At 69.9% G+C, this 12,562-nt stretch overlaps 3 protein-coding genes across 3 annotated transcripts; all 3 read left to right on the top strand.

Annotated features, from left to right (window-relative positions):
* Positions 1-5,867: 5,867 nt before the first annotated feature.
* On the top strand, positions 5,868-7,229 carry AURANDRAFT_30013 (hypothetical protein; the record flags this gene model as incomplete). The annotated part of the gene is made up of 2 exons (XM_009041090.1): positions 5,868-6,358; positions 6,578-7,229. The coding sequence occupies 2 exons, from the start codon at positions 5,868-5,870 to the stop codon at positions 7,227-7,229; spliced, it is 1,143 nt and encodes a 380-aa protein (XP_009039338.1).
* A 165-nt stretch (positions 7,230-7,394) lies between these two features.
* AURANDRAFT_29940 (hypothetical protein) lies at positions 7,395-8,084 on the top strand (the record flags this gene model as incomplete). Its single annotated transcript, XM_009041091.1, has 1 exon — positions 7,395-8,084. The coding sequence occupies one exon, from the start codon at positions 7,395-7,397 to the stop codon at positions 8,082-8,084; it is 690 nt and encodes a 229-aa protein (XP_009039339.1).
* A 2,149-nt stretch (positions 8,085-10,233) lies between these two features.
* AURANDRAFT_29960 (hypothetical protein) lies at positions 10,234-11,031 on the top strand (the record flags this gene model as incomplete). Its single annotated transcript, XM_009041092.1, has 1 exon — positions 10,234-11,031. A coding segment is annotated over one exon (798 nt), but the record flags the coding sequence as incomplete, so codon positions are not given.
* Positions 11,032-12,562: the final 1,531 nt, after the last annotated feature.

Genomic DNA, 12,562 nt, shown 5'->3' with positions numbered 1-12,562 from the left:
GGCGCGCTTCGGCCGCGACCCGCACCGAAGGCTCGCCGACCGCGACCACCACGACCACGACGACCACGACCACCCCGACGCGCTCCTGTCCCGGAACCGGCGTTCGCTCGCGGGCGGGTGCGAGAACGGCGCGTCCAAGTACGCGTCCGTCGTGTTCTTCAACGACGCGAGCCGCCACGCGGACCACGGCGCCTCCGTCGAGGCGCACAGCGCGGAGATCTTCGACGTCGTGCGCGCCATCTACGAGGACGCGGTCAACCCCAACGACGGCCTCTACGACGGGGAGACCTTCGACTGCGTCGTGCGGCCGCGGCTCGTCGGCCAGGTCACGTGGCGCGGCGCGAACCCGGCCAAGGTCGAGTACAAGACGCACGGCGCCGGCTGCGAGGACTGCGGGTCTTCCGCGTCGAACGGGAACTTCTGCTTCGGCGGCGAGGTGAGCTCCTACTGCCTGCTCACGTCGTTCTCGTCGTACGTCGGCGAGAAGCAGGACGAGCTCGAGGCCCTGCTCGGCGCGCCCCTCGACAACGCGATGCTGCTGACGTCCGAGGACTTTAGCGGGGGGACGGTGGGCCTCGCCTGGGTCGGCCGCATGTGCGCGAACCCGCTGCCCGGCGCCGTGCGGACGTGGTCGCGGTTCTACTCGTCGGGCATCAACGAGGCCAACTTCGCGTCCGTGTCCGCCGTCGCGGCCATCGTCGCGCACGAGATGGGCCACAACTGGGGCATGGGCCACGACGACGAGGACTCGGACAACCTCATGAGCCCCTACGTGAAGAGCGGCGAGCCGTCGGCGGAGAACGTGCGCTTCTCGCCCGCGTCGCGCGCGGGCGCCGCGAGCTTCATGGCGGGCGACTACGGCACGTGGACGGACCTCTGCCTGGAGACGGAGGAGGCCGTGACCTGGGACCGACCCGTCTGCGGCGACGGCGTCGTCGACCCCGGCGAGGACTGCGACGTCGGCCTCTTCGGCGACGACGCCTGCTGCGGGGACGACTGCGCGTTGAAGGCGGGCTGCGACTGCGCGACGTCCGAGGCCTGCTGCACGCCCTCCGGCCAATTCGAGGCCGCGGGCGTCCCCTGCCGCGCGGCGGCCGACGCGGCGTGCGACGTCGCGGAGGCGTGCACGGGCGCCTCGGGCCTCTGCCCGCCGGACCTCTCGCTGGCCCGGGGCGCGGGCTGCGCGGATTCGGACGCGAGCGTCGGGGTGTGCTACGGGGGCGAGTGCCTGAGCTGGGGCCACGACTTCTGCAAGGCCAGCTCCGGCATGGTGGCCAAGGGCGCCACGGAGGCCTGCGCATCGTCGACGTGCGACCGGGGCGCGTGTCGCGAACCCGGCGGCACCTCCTGCTGGAGCTACGGCGTCGGCGGCGGCCCGCTGCGAGACGGCCTCCCCTGCGACGGGGGTTTTTGCGTCGACCAGGCCTGCGCGACGGAGGCACTCCACGCGTACCACTGGTACCGCGGCGAGACCGACTGCGACGCGCCCGTCTGCCGCGACGAGACGGGCGCCGCGGCGAGCGACGGCGACTGCGGCGGGCTGGCGGTCCCCGCGGCCCTCGCGCGCTGCGCGGATGCGGGCCCGGCGCCCGCGTCCGCGCCGCCCACGCGCGAGCCCACGCGCGAGCCCACGCGCGACCCGACGAACCTTCCCACGGCCGCGGCGGCGACGCCCGCGCCGACGACGACGACGGCGCCGCCGACGCGCGAGCCCACGCCGCGGCCCACGCCGCGGCCGACGCCCGCGCCGTCCGTCGCCGCGCCGGAGCCGACGCCCAAGTCGTCCGCGGCCCCCGTCGCCGCGCCGACGACGACGACGGCGGCGCCCGACGACCCCTGCGCGGGCGAGCTCGGCGGCGGCTCCGGCTGCGCGGACCCCGGCGACGCCTGCGCGGGACTCGAGAAGAAGACCTGCAAGAACACCGCGGGCTGCGCCTACAAGAAGAAGACGTGCTCCACGAGCGAAGGCGACGCGTGCTCGGGACTCGAGAAGAAGACCTGCAAGAACACCGCGGGCTGCGCCTACAAGAAGAAGACGTGCTCCACGAGCGAAGGCGACGCGTGCTCGGGACTCGAGAAGAAGGCCTGCAAGAAGACCGACGGCTGCGACTACAAGAAGAAGCAGTGCAGCGCCGCCTCGTCGTGCTCCGGACTGTCGAAGAAAAAGTGCAAGAAGACCGACGGTTGCAAGTACAAGAAGGAGAGCGAGACGTGCAAAGCTGATTAATTACTACGTAGTATGCCTCGTCTTTCGTAGCGAATCGTAGCTGGCGGCCTCAGGTCCTGGGGCCCGTCCTGGCGGGCCGCCTCGGCAACGCGCCGTCGCGGGGACGCCGGCATGGCGTCCGGGGAGCGGCGGATCTCGCGCCGGACGCGTGCGCCCCACTCCCGGATGTCCGCGCGGCCACGGACGAGCGCCCGAGGCGATCCGGAGGCCTCCTGCCGCCCGCGGCCCGCGCCTGCGATTTACCCCGGCCAGATTGGCGCCAATTCGCGCACGCCCGTCCCGCTCTGCACTTACGGCACCTGTCACGCGCGCGCGCCGCCCCTACCCGGCTTCAGGACGCCCCCCCGCCCCGGACGAGGTCTTCGACTCTCCCAGAACCCCCCCTCCGAATTTCAGCGCGAACCGAACGATGCGGGGCCTCCTCCTCTTCGCGATCCTGGCCCCGACGGCCTCCGCCGCCCGGCGGCTCCTGAGCGAGGGCCTGACGGACTACGAGGAGGTGCGCGTCGTCCGGGGGGGCCTGGGCGTCATGTCCGTCGACGCCGTGGCCGAGGAGGCGCCCCTCGGCGAGGAGGAGATGATCTCGATCGAGGGCTCGGGCGGCGTCGTGACGCTCGAGCTCGCGCGCGAGGAGGCCATGTTCAGCCGAGGCTACAAGGAGATCGTCATCGAGGACGGCGTCATGAGCGTCAAGCGCGATAAGCCCCGCGGGTGCCACTACGCGGGCCCCGCGCGCCGCGTGCGCGACGACGGCTCGGTCGAGAAGGGAATAGCGACGGCGTCGCTCTGCGGGCCGGGCACGCTCGGCGCGGTCGTGCGCTACGACGCCGGCGACCTCCAGGAGGTCGGCTGGGACCGGGCGACGCGGCGCCACATCTCCTTCGACCCCCTCCGCGACCGCGAGGACGACGGGTCCTTTTGCGGCGTCAACGACCAGTTCATCATCGACCAGGAGAAGAACTTCGGGCGCAAGCCCCACCGCAAGCTCGAAGGCCGCGAAGCCCACGAGGCGCACGAGGGCCACGACCACGGCGACCACGACGAGGCGCACGAGGGCCACGACCACGGCGACCGCGAGGCCCACGAGGCGCACGAGGGCCACGACCACGACGACCACGACGCCCACGACGACCACCACGACGACCACCACGACGACCACGAGGAGGGCCACGACCACGGCCACGACCACGGCGCGGAGCTGCTCTCGCGCCAGGGCCGCAAGCTCGCGAGCGCGACGTGCAGCGGCAAGGCGGACAAGTACCTCTCCGTCGTGCTCTTCAACGACGCGGCGCGCTACGAGGCCTACGGCGACGCCGTCGAGGACCACTCGGCGGAGATCTTCGCCGTCGTCAAGTCCATCTACGAGGACGTCGACACGGGCGGCCTCTACGACGGGGACAAGTTCGACTGCGTCGTGCGGCCGCGGCTCGTCGGCCAGGTCACGTGGCGCGGCGGCAACCCCGCGAAGATGAAGTACGCGGGCAAGGGGTCGTCCGGCGACGGCTGCGACAAGTGCGGCTCGTCGGCGTCGAACCGCAACTTCTGCTTCGACGGCGAGGTGAGCTCCTACTGCCTGCTCACGTCGTTCTCCGAGTACGTCGGCGAGAAGCAGGCCGAGCTCGAGGCGATCCTCAAGGTGAAAATGGACAACGCGATGCTCCTGACGAGCGAGGACCTCAACCAGGGCGTCATCGGCCTCGCCTGGGTCGGCCGCATCTGCGCCGTGCCCTCCTCCACGAAGTACGCCTGGGACAACTTCTTCTCCTCGGGCGTCAACGAGGCCAACTTCGACTCGATCACGAAGACCGCGACCATCGTCGCGCACGAGACGGGCCACAACTGGGGCATGAACCACGACACGTCCGGGACCAACCTCATGGGCACGACGCTCTCCGTGAACCCCCAGCTGGGCACCGCGAACCTCCAGTTCAGCGCCAAGTCGCGCACCGAGAGCGCCAAGTTCATGGCGAACAAGTACGGCTCCATGACGGACCTCTGCGTCGACACGCCCGACGACGAGGCCTGGGACAAGCCGGTCTGCGGCGACGGCATCGTCGACCCCGGCGAGGACTGCGACCCGGGCCTCTTCGGCGACGACGACTGCTGCTCCGACGGCTGCGCGCTGAAGGCGGGCTGCGACTGCTCGCCCTGGGAGGGCTGCTGCACGAGCGCGGGCAAGCTCAAGGCCGCGGGCGCGACCTGCCGCGCGTCCGTCGGCGACTGCGACGTCGCGGAGAAGTGCACGGGCAAGTCGGGCCTCTGCCCGCCGGACCTCTCCAAGGCGAACGGCGGCGCCTGCACCGACGACAACGCGGGCAGGGACGCGGGCACGTGCTACGCCAAGGAGTGCAAGTCCTGGGGCGACGACTACTGCGAGGCGTCGTCGCAGTACTCCGGCGCGGGCTACACCTCCGCGTGCTCGTCGTCGACGTGCGCCAAGGGCTACTGCGGGCCCTCGGGCGGCGGCTGCTACACGAACTCCGTGCCCGGCGGCGACGGGTTGCCCTGCAGCGGCGGCATGTGCCTCGACGGCGCGTGCCACACGGGCGACCACCACACCTACCACTGGTACCGCGGCGAGACGGACTGCGGGGCCGCGTCGTGCCGCGACGAGACGGGCGCGGCCGCGGCGAGCTCCAAGTGCGCGGGCCTGCGCCAGACGGACCTCGCGCGCTGCTCCGCGTCCGCGCCGGCGCCGGCGCCGGCGACGCCCCGCCCCACGCCGGTCCCGGCGACGCCCCGCCCCACGGCGGCCGACGCGCCGGTCCCGGTCCCGGTCCCGGCGACGACGACAACGACCGAGGCCGCCGACCCCTGCGCGGGCGAGCTCGGCGGCGCCGAGGGCTGCGCGTCGGGCTGCGCGGGATTCGACAAGAAGACCTGCAAGAAGACCGCGGGCTGCGGCTACGTGGACAAGGTCTGCGTCGTCGAGGTCGACGAGTGCGCGGGACTGGCCAAGAACACCTGCAAGGACATCGAGGGCTGCCAGTACAAGAAGAAGACGTGCAGCAAAGTCACCTGCAAAAAACTCAAGGACAAGAAGTCGTGCAAGAAGGCGGGCTGCAAGTTCGACAAGAAGAAGGGCAAGTGCAAGTGAGGTCTTCCCGAGAGCTGCGGCGATCCCCCGCCGACAATCCCAACCCCTCCCCCATCCCCCGTAACGGCGTCGCCTATCTGTCGGGACCACGCCTCGGGTCCAGGTGCGCACGGCTCAGCCGGGGACCCGTATGTTGCTGTGCAACTTGCACAGTTTCAACAAAGATAACAAAAGGCTCGTCCATCGAGCTAGCCAGCCCGCGTTCTCGTGCCACCGACGACGGCCACCATGACGACCATGACGACGGCCCAGACGCCGGAGCAGCTGCTCGCCGGGCTCAAGGAGGATGAGACGGCGCTCGAGGCGGAGCTCGAGGCCAAGGCGCAGCACCTTCAGCGAGTCCGTCACTGTATCCGTTTGCTCGAGGCCGGGGCCGCGCCCGAGGCGCCTGCTGTCGCGGTGCGCGCGCCGCCCAGCCCCGCCGAAGCGCCCCTCGCCGCGGCGCCCGGGGGCCAGCCCGCGGGCGCGCCGCGCGCGCCCGTCCGCGCTTCGCCGCGCGGCCGCGCGAGCGAGCTCGACGCCGTCGGCGCAGACCCTGTCGGCATGTTCCAGAGGCTGCCGGCCGACACGTTCTTCTTCATCTTCCAGAGCGCCCTCACGATCGACGACTTCGCGAGTCTGAGCTGCGCGTGCAAGGACATCGCGACGGTGAGCGCGTCCAAGAAGTTGGACGAGACGAAGCGCAAGCTGCTGTGGCGGGACGCGATCGCCAACGACGCGGCCGCGTTTATGACCGAGCGCGGACGCTATCCGACGGCCACCTGCTGCGCGCTTTCGCCCGACGGCGCGCGCGTGTTGGCGGGTAGCGACCGCAATGACAACCTGGCGCGGCTCTGGAGCGCGGAGACGGGCGAGCTACTGAAGCAGTTCCAGGGTCACACCGATCGGGTCACCTGCTGCGCCATCTCCCTCGGTGGCGCGTGGGCGGTGACCGGGAGCGACGACAGCACGGCGCGGATCTGGGACATGGAGACGGGCGATTCGCTGTTGACGCTTGAGGGGCACCCGGGCGGTCGGGCAGTGCTAGCCTGCGCGTTTTCGCACGAGGGCACCGCCCGGGAGGGCACACGCGTCTTCACGAGGTGCTACGAGATGTACAAGATCTGGGACGCGTCGACGGGGGCTATGCTGGTGACGCGCATGAACGACGACTACTCGGGTGTTTTCCACACATGCGTGATCTCTCCCGACGACACGCGCGTGGCGACGGCGAAGGACGAAAGGTATCCTATCCCAGGTGGGTGGCAGGAGAGCGGGTTTGACGTCCTTGAAATTTGGGATACGGCCACTGGCGACGCGCTGATGACGCTCAGCGGCCACAAGTCCACCATCGTGTGCTACCTGTTCTCGCCCGATTATCACGGCCAAAATGAGGGCATCATCGTGACGGCGGGCGCCAAGAGGCGCGACGGTTTCCACGACATCGACGACTGCTGGACGGGCGTGGCGACCATCTGGGACGCCGAGACGGGCGCGGCGCTTCACACGCTCGAGGGGCTCGCAATTGGCCGCTTCACTAGCTGCGATTTCTCGCCGATGGGTTTGCGCGTGGTGACGGCGGGCGAAGACAAGATGGCGCGGATCTGGTGTACTCGGATTGGCGTGCTTCTGAACGTGCTCACGGGGCACAACGGCGCACTCGGGCACCCAGCAGCTCTGTGGATCTGCTGCTTCTCCCCCGATGGCGCGCGCGTCGCCACGGCCGTGGATGACTCGATACAGTTGTGGAACGCGGAGACGGGCAAGAAGGTCAAGAAGCTCAAGCGCTCAGGTCATGACTGGGTTCGTGACCACACTATCTCGTTTACGCCCGACGGCACGCGAGTCTTGGCGCGAGATAGCAGCGGAAGGGCGCGGATCTGGGGCGCACCCCGCCGCTCGCGCTTGGCTGACGTGTGCCTGTGATAATTTCTCTTTGCTGCGGCAACGAGGGTGCGCGCGGCGACGTACGCGTGCTGGGAGTTGAGCCTCAATTTGAAGGAAAGAGCGGCCTCGCGTGCCAGGCCTGCAGGTGATGGCGGCCTCCTCATGCTGAGCTCGCTCGCGCGCCGCCTCTGCTACCTCTCGACCATGGCCTCGCTCGTCAGCGCGTACAAGCCCGTCGTCATCTTCTTGCACGGCTCCGGCGACACGGGCCGCGGCGCGGAGCAGTGGGTGCGGTCGCTGGCGGCGGCGAAGGAGCTGGCCGAGTTCGAGTGGCACTTTCCGGACGCGGAGGTGATCCCCTACACGCTCGCCGGCGGCGCGCCGACGAGCGTGTGGTACGACCGCGCCGGCGGCTTCGACCCGCACTTCCCGGAGCAGACGGCGTCCGTCGAGGCGTCGTGCCGCAAGGTGCTCGGCCTCGTCGAATCCTTCGTCGCGCGCGGCGTGCCGCCGCACAAGATCGCCGTCGGCGGCTTCAGCATGGGCGGCAACATGGCCTACCAGACGGCGGCGCGCTACCACCAGCGCGCGCCGCACGCGCCCCTCGGCGCGGTCTTCGGCCTCTCGTGCTACATGGCCGACGATTCGCCGGCCTACGGCATCGCGCACCAGTCGGGCGCCGCGTGGCCCAAGACCTTCGTGCGCCACGGCTCCGCCGACGACTTCATCCGGCCCGAGTGGGGGCGCCGCACCTTCGACCGGCTCAAGGCCGCGGGCGTCGACGCGAATTTCGACCTCGTCGCCGGCGCGCGCCACGAGATGGTCCCCCGCGAGATCGGCGAGCTCCTCGACTTCCTCGGCGGGAACCTCGTCGACGGGGGCAACCTGCTCTAATTATCGTCGTCGCGCGAGGCCCATGTCTTCGTAGAGCTGGACGACGTTGTCCGCGACGGCGCCCATGGTCGCCTCGGCGTCGCGCCGCCTCGCGCCGCGCGCCGCCGCGTCGAGCGCGCCGCCGCGGATCGCGGCGGCGTAGGCGTCCTCGACGCGGGCCATCTCGTCGCCGATGCTCCCGGCCAGCGCGTCCACGTCGACCGCGGGCGGCAGGTCGAGGTTGCGGAACTGGCGCGACATGCGGCGGACGACGTCCTCCTCGCCCGCGGCGCCGCGCTCGTAGAGCTCCCTGACGAAGCCCTTGAAGACGGCGCCCTTGGACACGTTGACCTTCTTGTCGAGGAGGCGCAGGTTCGCCGACGCGTTGTGGACGTCGTAGAGCGGCGTGCAGAGGTTTTGGACGACGACGGGCTGCCTCGTGCGGCTCGCGTCGGTGATCTGCGCGAGGATCCGGCGCGTCTCGGCCGCGTTGACGACGGCGAAGGCCGCGAGCTGGCACTCGACGACGTGGTCCACGTCGAGGGCGTCCGACGGCGGCCGCGCGCGCAGGTAGTAGTCGTGCGTCGGTCGCTTCTCCGGCCCGGGCTGCGCGGCCGCGATCTCCGCGCGGCGCGTCGACACGTTCGAGTCGCGGACGAGCTCCTTGACGAGCGAGTGCAGGACGTCGCGGTCGAACGCGGCGCCGCGGATCCGCCCAGGGCAGAGCGTCCAGGCCCGCGGGGTGTTCTGCTTCGTCGGCGGTGCGGGTGGCGCGTCGTGCTTCGATGCCCCGCCTCTCGGGTCGCGCTGCTTGGCCGGCAGCGTCGATGCCCGGGCTTCCAGCAGCTTTATGCACGTCTTCCTGTGCGCCCGCGGTTTGACCTCGATGACGTTTTTGACGCAGTCGTGTTTCCACAGCGTGCCGTCTTTTTTCTTTGCGTATTCCTTCCCGCAGACTCCACATTTTTCGCGCTGCATCGGTCTAGCTGATGATGCCGAGCCTTTTGCACTCGGACCGCAGCGCGTGCACGTCGAGCTGCTCGAAACGCTCCTGCAGGAGGGCTGCCATGGTGCGCCCTCAGACGGACATCCCGGCCTCCATATTGCCCGCAGGAGAAAATGAAAACTTCAGTATCTTTCTATCCGATGCACGTTTACGCAGAAGTCGACCTAGCGGCGCCTCGCGCTGGCTGATCGATCGACGCCCGAGGCCAGCCACGCCCTCGGGACCCCTGCAGAGCCCGCGGCGTAGTCGTCCGCGGCGCGTCGTCGCGCCCACCGGTCGGCGACTATGGGGGCTTCGGTTTCGCTGCCGGCGCCCTTCTCGGCGTTCAGCCGCCTCTCGCTCGGCGATGTGGACGCGATGATCGTGCGCCATCGCAAGAACTTGGACGGCGCCTTCATGGTGACGCCCGCGGAGCTCGCCGTCATCCTCGGCCCGCAGCTCCGCGGCGAGGCGGCGAGCGTGCTCGGCGCGCTCGAAGCGGGCGCCGAGGGCAAGGTCAACGCGTTGACGTTTTTGTGCGGCGCGGTGGCCATGTGCCGCGTCGCGCCGGGCCCCGGCGGCGCGGACCGCGCCGACGGCGTCAAGGACAAGGCGCGCCGCCTCTTCGCGCTCTTCGACTTCAGCAAGGCGCGCGCGCTGAACAGCTCCGAGCTCGGCATCATGCTCCTGAGCCTCGGCCGCGCGCTCGAGTCGTTCATGGGTTTGAAGCGCGGCAGCAGCATCGCCGCGTTCATCGACATGACGGCCCTGGACCACGCGGCGCGCGTGGCCGTCAAGCGCTACGACAGCGCGCTGCGCCGCGGCGTCGCCGCGCGGAGCGGCGTCGCGTACGAGGAGCTGAGCGACGACGTCGACCTCGGCGCGGCGGACTCGTTCGCGTTCACGGCGCGGGCCAAGGGCGCGTCCAGCGACGACGCGAGCCAGCCGCGGCTGCCCCGCAAGGACTTCGTGGAGTGGAGCCTGCGGATCCTGTCGCCGTACTGCCGTCCGCCCGTGGTGCTCGACGCGCTCAAGAAGCTCGTCCGCGCGGCTTCCACGGACGCGGAGACGCTGTCCGCGGCGACGCGCGCGGGCCTCGAGCAGATGTCGATCCTCGGCGCCGAGGCGGCCCAGGACGCGTCGCTCTACGACGTCGCGTACGAGCCCGACCGCGTGCCCGGCGAGATGGAAATCGACGGCGACGGCCGGTGGGTGCCCTTCGCGTCGGCCAAGGACGCGGGCGAGCGCGCCTGGCTCCTCGAGGAGTGCGCGAAGATGCCCTGCTTCGGCGAGCTCACGCGCCGCGAGCTCGGCGTCGTCGCGGACGCGTTCCGGCTCAAGCGCTTCGCGCCGGGCCAACGCGTCTACGCGGAGGGCAAGGGCGTCGACTACTGCTACGTCGTCGAGGAGGGCCACGCGTCCCTCGACGGCGAGTCGGGCTTCCAGTCGCAGCGGACCGTGCCCGACGTCGCGGGCAAGCGCTTCTTCGGCGAGGCCGAGTGCCTCGACGGCGGCCCGCGGCGCTGCTCGGCGTCCGCGGCGACGCGGCTCAAGGCCTGGGCCCTCGACACGCTCACGATGCGGTCCATCCTCGGCGACTCCGTGCCGAAGCGGCGCCTCCTCTACCTCGGCGCCCTGCGCGACGTGCCCCTCCTCGCGTCGCTCGACGTCGACGACAAGAAGAAGATCGTCGACGGGTCCAAGGGCAGGGACCACAAGACGGGCGAGCTCATCGTCAAGGAGACGGAGAAGGGCGACGACTTCTTCGTCGTCCTCGACGGGTCCGTGGAGTGCACCAAGTACGTCGCCGGCGCCAACGACTCCGTCTGCCCGACGCTCAAGAAGGGCGACTTCTTCGGCGAGCTCGCGCTGCTCAAGAACAAGAACCGCGCGGCAACGGCGATCGCGCTGAACGACGTCGAGGTCCTGGCCGTCCCCAGGTCCCTCTTCGACGCGCTCGTGAAGCCGCTGCCCGCCCTCGTCAAGGACTACGAGGCCCTCGAGGCCCTCGCCCTCGAGTCCGCCGGCGACGCGGAGAAGCGCGCCGCCGCGCGCCGCGAGAAGCGCAAGAAGCGCAAGGGAAAAGGCGACAACGACTCTGCCTCGGCCGTCCCCGAGACAGATGACCTCAGTCTGCCACCGATCTCGCCCAGGACCCTCGCGGCCCGCGCCGTCCCGCCGGCCGAAGAACTCAAGTTGCCAGCTATCGGCGCGGCGCTGTCGCACGAGGAGATGGCGAACGCGCAGGGCGTGTCGGCGACGCTGACGCTGCAAGATTACGGCTCGGCGGACGCTACCGCTCAAATGAAGGCGCAGTTCGCCGCGGACGTGGGCAAGCACGCCGGCGTCGCGGGCGACCGCGCCGTCCACGTGCAAGCCGCGCGCGCGGGCAGCCTCGTGCTCGACGTATTTATCGAGACTGATGACGAGCACACCGTCGCGACGTCCCTTTCCGAGCCTAGCTTCGTCCAGCTGCTGGAATTCTCCTGGGGCGCCGTCTCCGTGTCCAACGTCGAGCTGCACCGCCCGGGCGAGGCGTCTGTGGCCTACGCGACGGCGGGAGACGCCACCGTCGACAGCATGTTTACCGAGGCAACCTTGGGCGAGCGCGAGGCCAAGGCCGCGCAGAAAGAGATCGAAGAATTTACGAACGAGTTCTTAAACGCGGCGCGCCAGTGCTTCTCTATGATCGACAAGGATAACAGCGGCACGCTCACGAAGGCTGAAATCGTCAAGGCCGTCGCCGAAGACAAGGAAGTCGTCAAGTTCCTGCAGAACTGCGGCGAGGAGAATCTACAGTTCCTACTACGGCCGGCGCGCTTGGAAAAGGCGCTCGAGGTGCTCGACACGTCTAAGGACGGCGAGGTCGACGCGGACGAGTGGGAAACGGCCGTCAACCGCGGCCTCGAGACGCGCCTCGCGCAGCTCGAGGACGAGCGCGAGCGGCGCAACCGCGCGGCGCGCAGCGAGGACAAAGAGTTCTCCATGGCGTTCATCTCGATGGCGCGCGAGGTCTTCGACATGATCGACGTGGATCAGAGCGGCTCGTTGGACAAGGGCGAGGTCGTCCGCGCCGTGAAGACCGACAAGAAGGTCATCTCGTTCCTCGTCAACTGCGGCAACGAAAACCTGCAGTACCTGCTCGTCCCCGAGCGCCTCGAGCACGCGCTCCAGGTGCTGGACACGGACCGCGACGGCGAGATCAACGCGCCCGAGTGGGAGGGCGCGATCGAGACCGCGCTCGCGAACAAGCTCGAGGCGCGGGCCCAGAAGCGCGTGGAGCAGGCCAAGGCCGCGCGCAAGGAGATCGAAGAATTCACCAACGAGTTCGTGAACGCGGCGCGCAAGTGCTTCCAGATGATCGACAAGGACAACAGCGGCACGCTGACGAAGACGGAAATCGTCAAGGCCGTCGCGGAGGATCCCGAGGTCGTCAAGTTTCTGCGCACGTGCGGCGAGGAGAATCTGCAGTTCCTGCTCGTGCCCGCGCGCCTCGAGAAAGCGCTGGAGGTGC

Source organism: Aureococcus anophagefferens, assembly GCF_000186865.1.
Source record: "Aureococcus anophagefferens unplaced genomic scaffold AURANscaffold_18, whole genome shotgun sequence".
Taxonomy (NCBI): domain Eukaryota; class Pelagophyceae; order Pelagomonadales; family Pelagomonadaceae; genus Aureococcus; species Aureococcus anophagefferens.
This window is presented reverse-complemented; position numbering and strand designations above follow the sequence as displayed.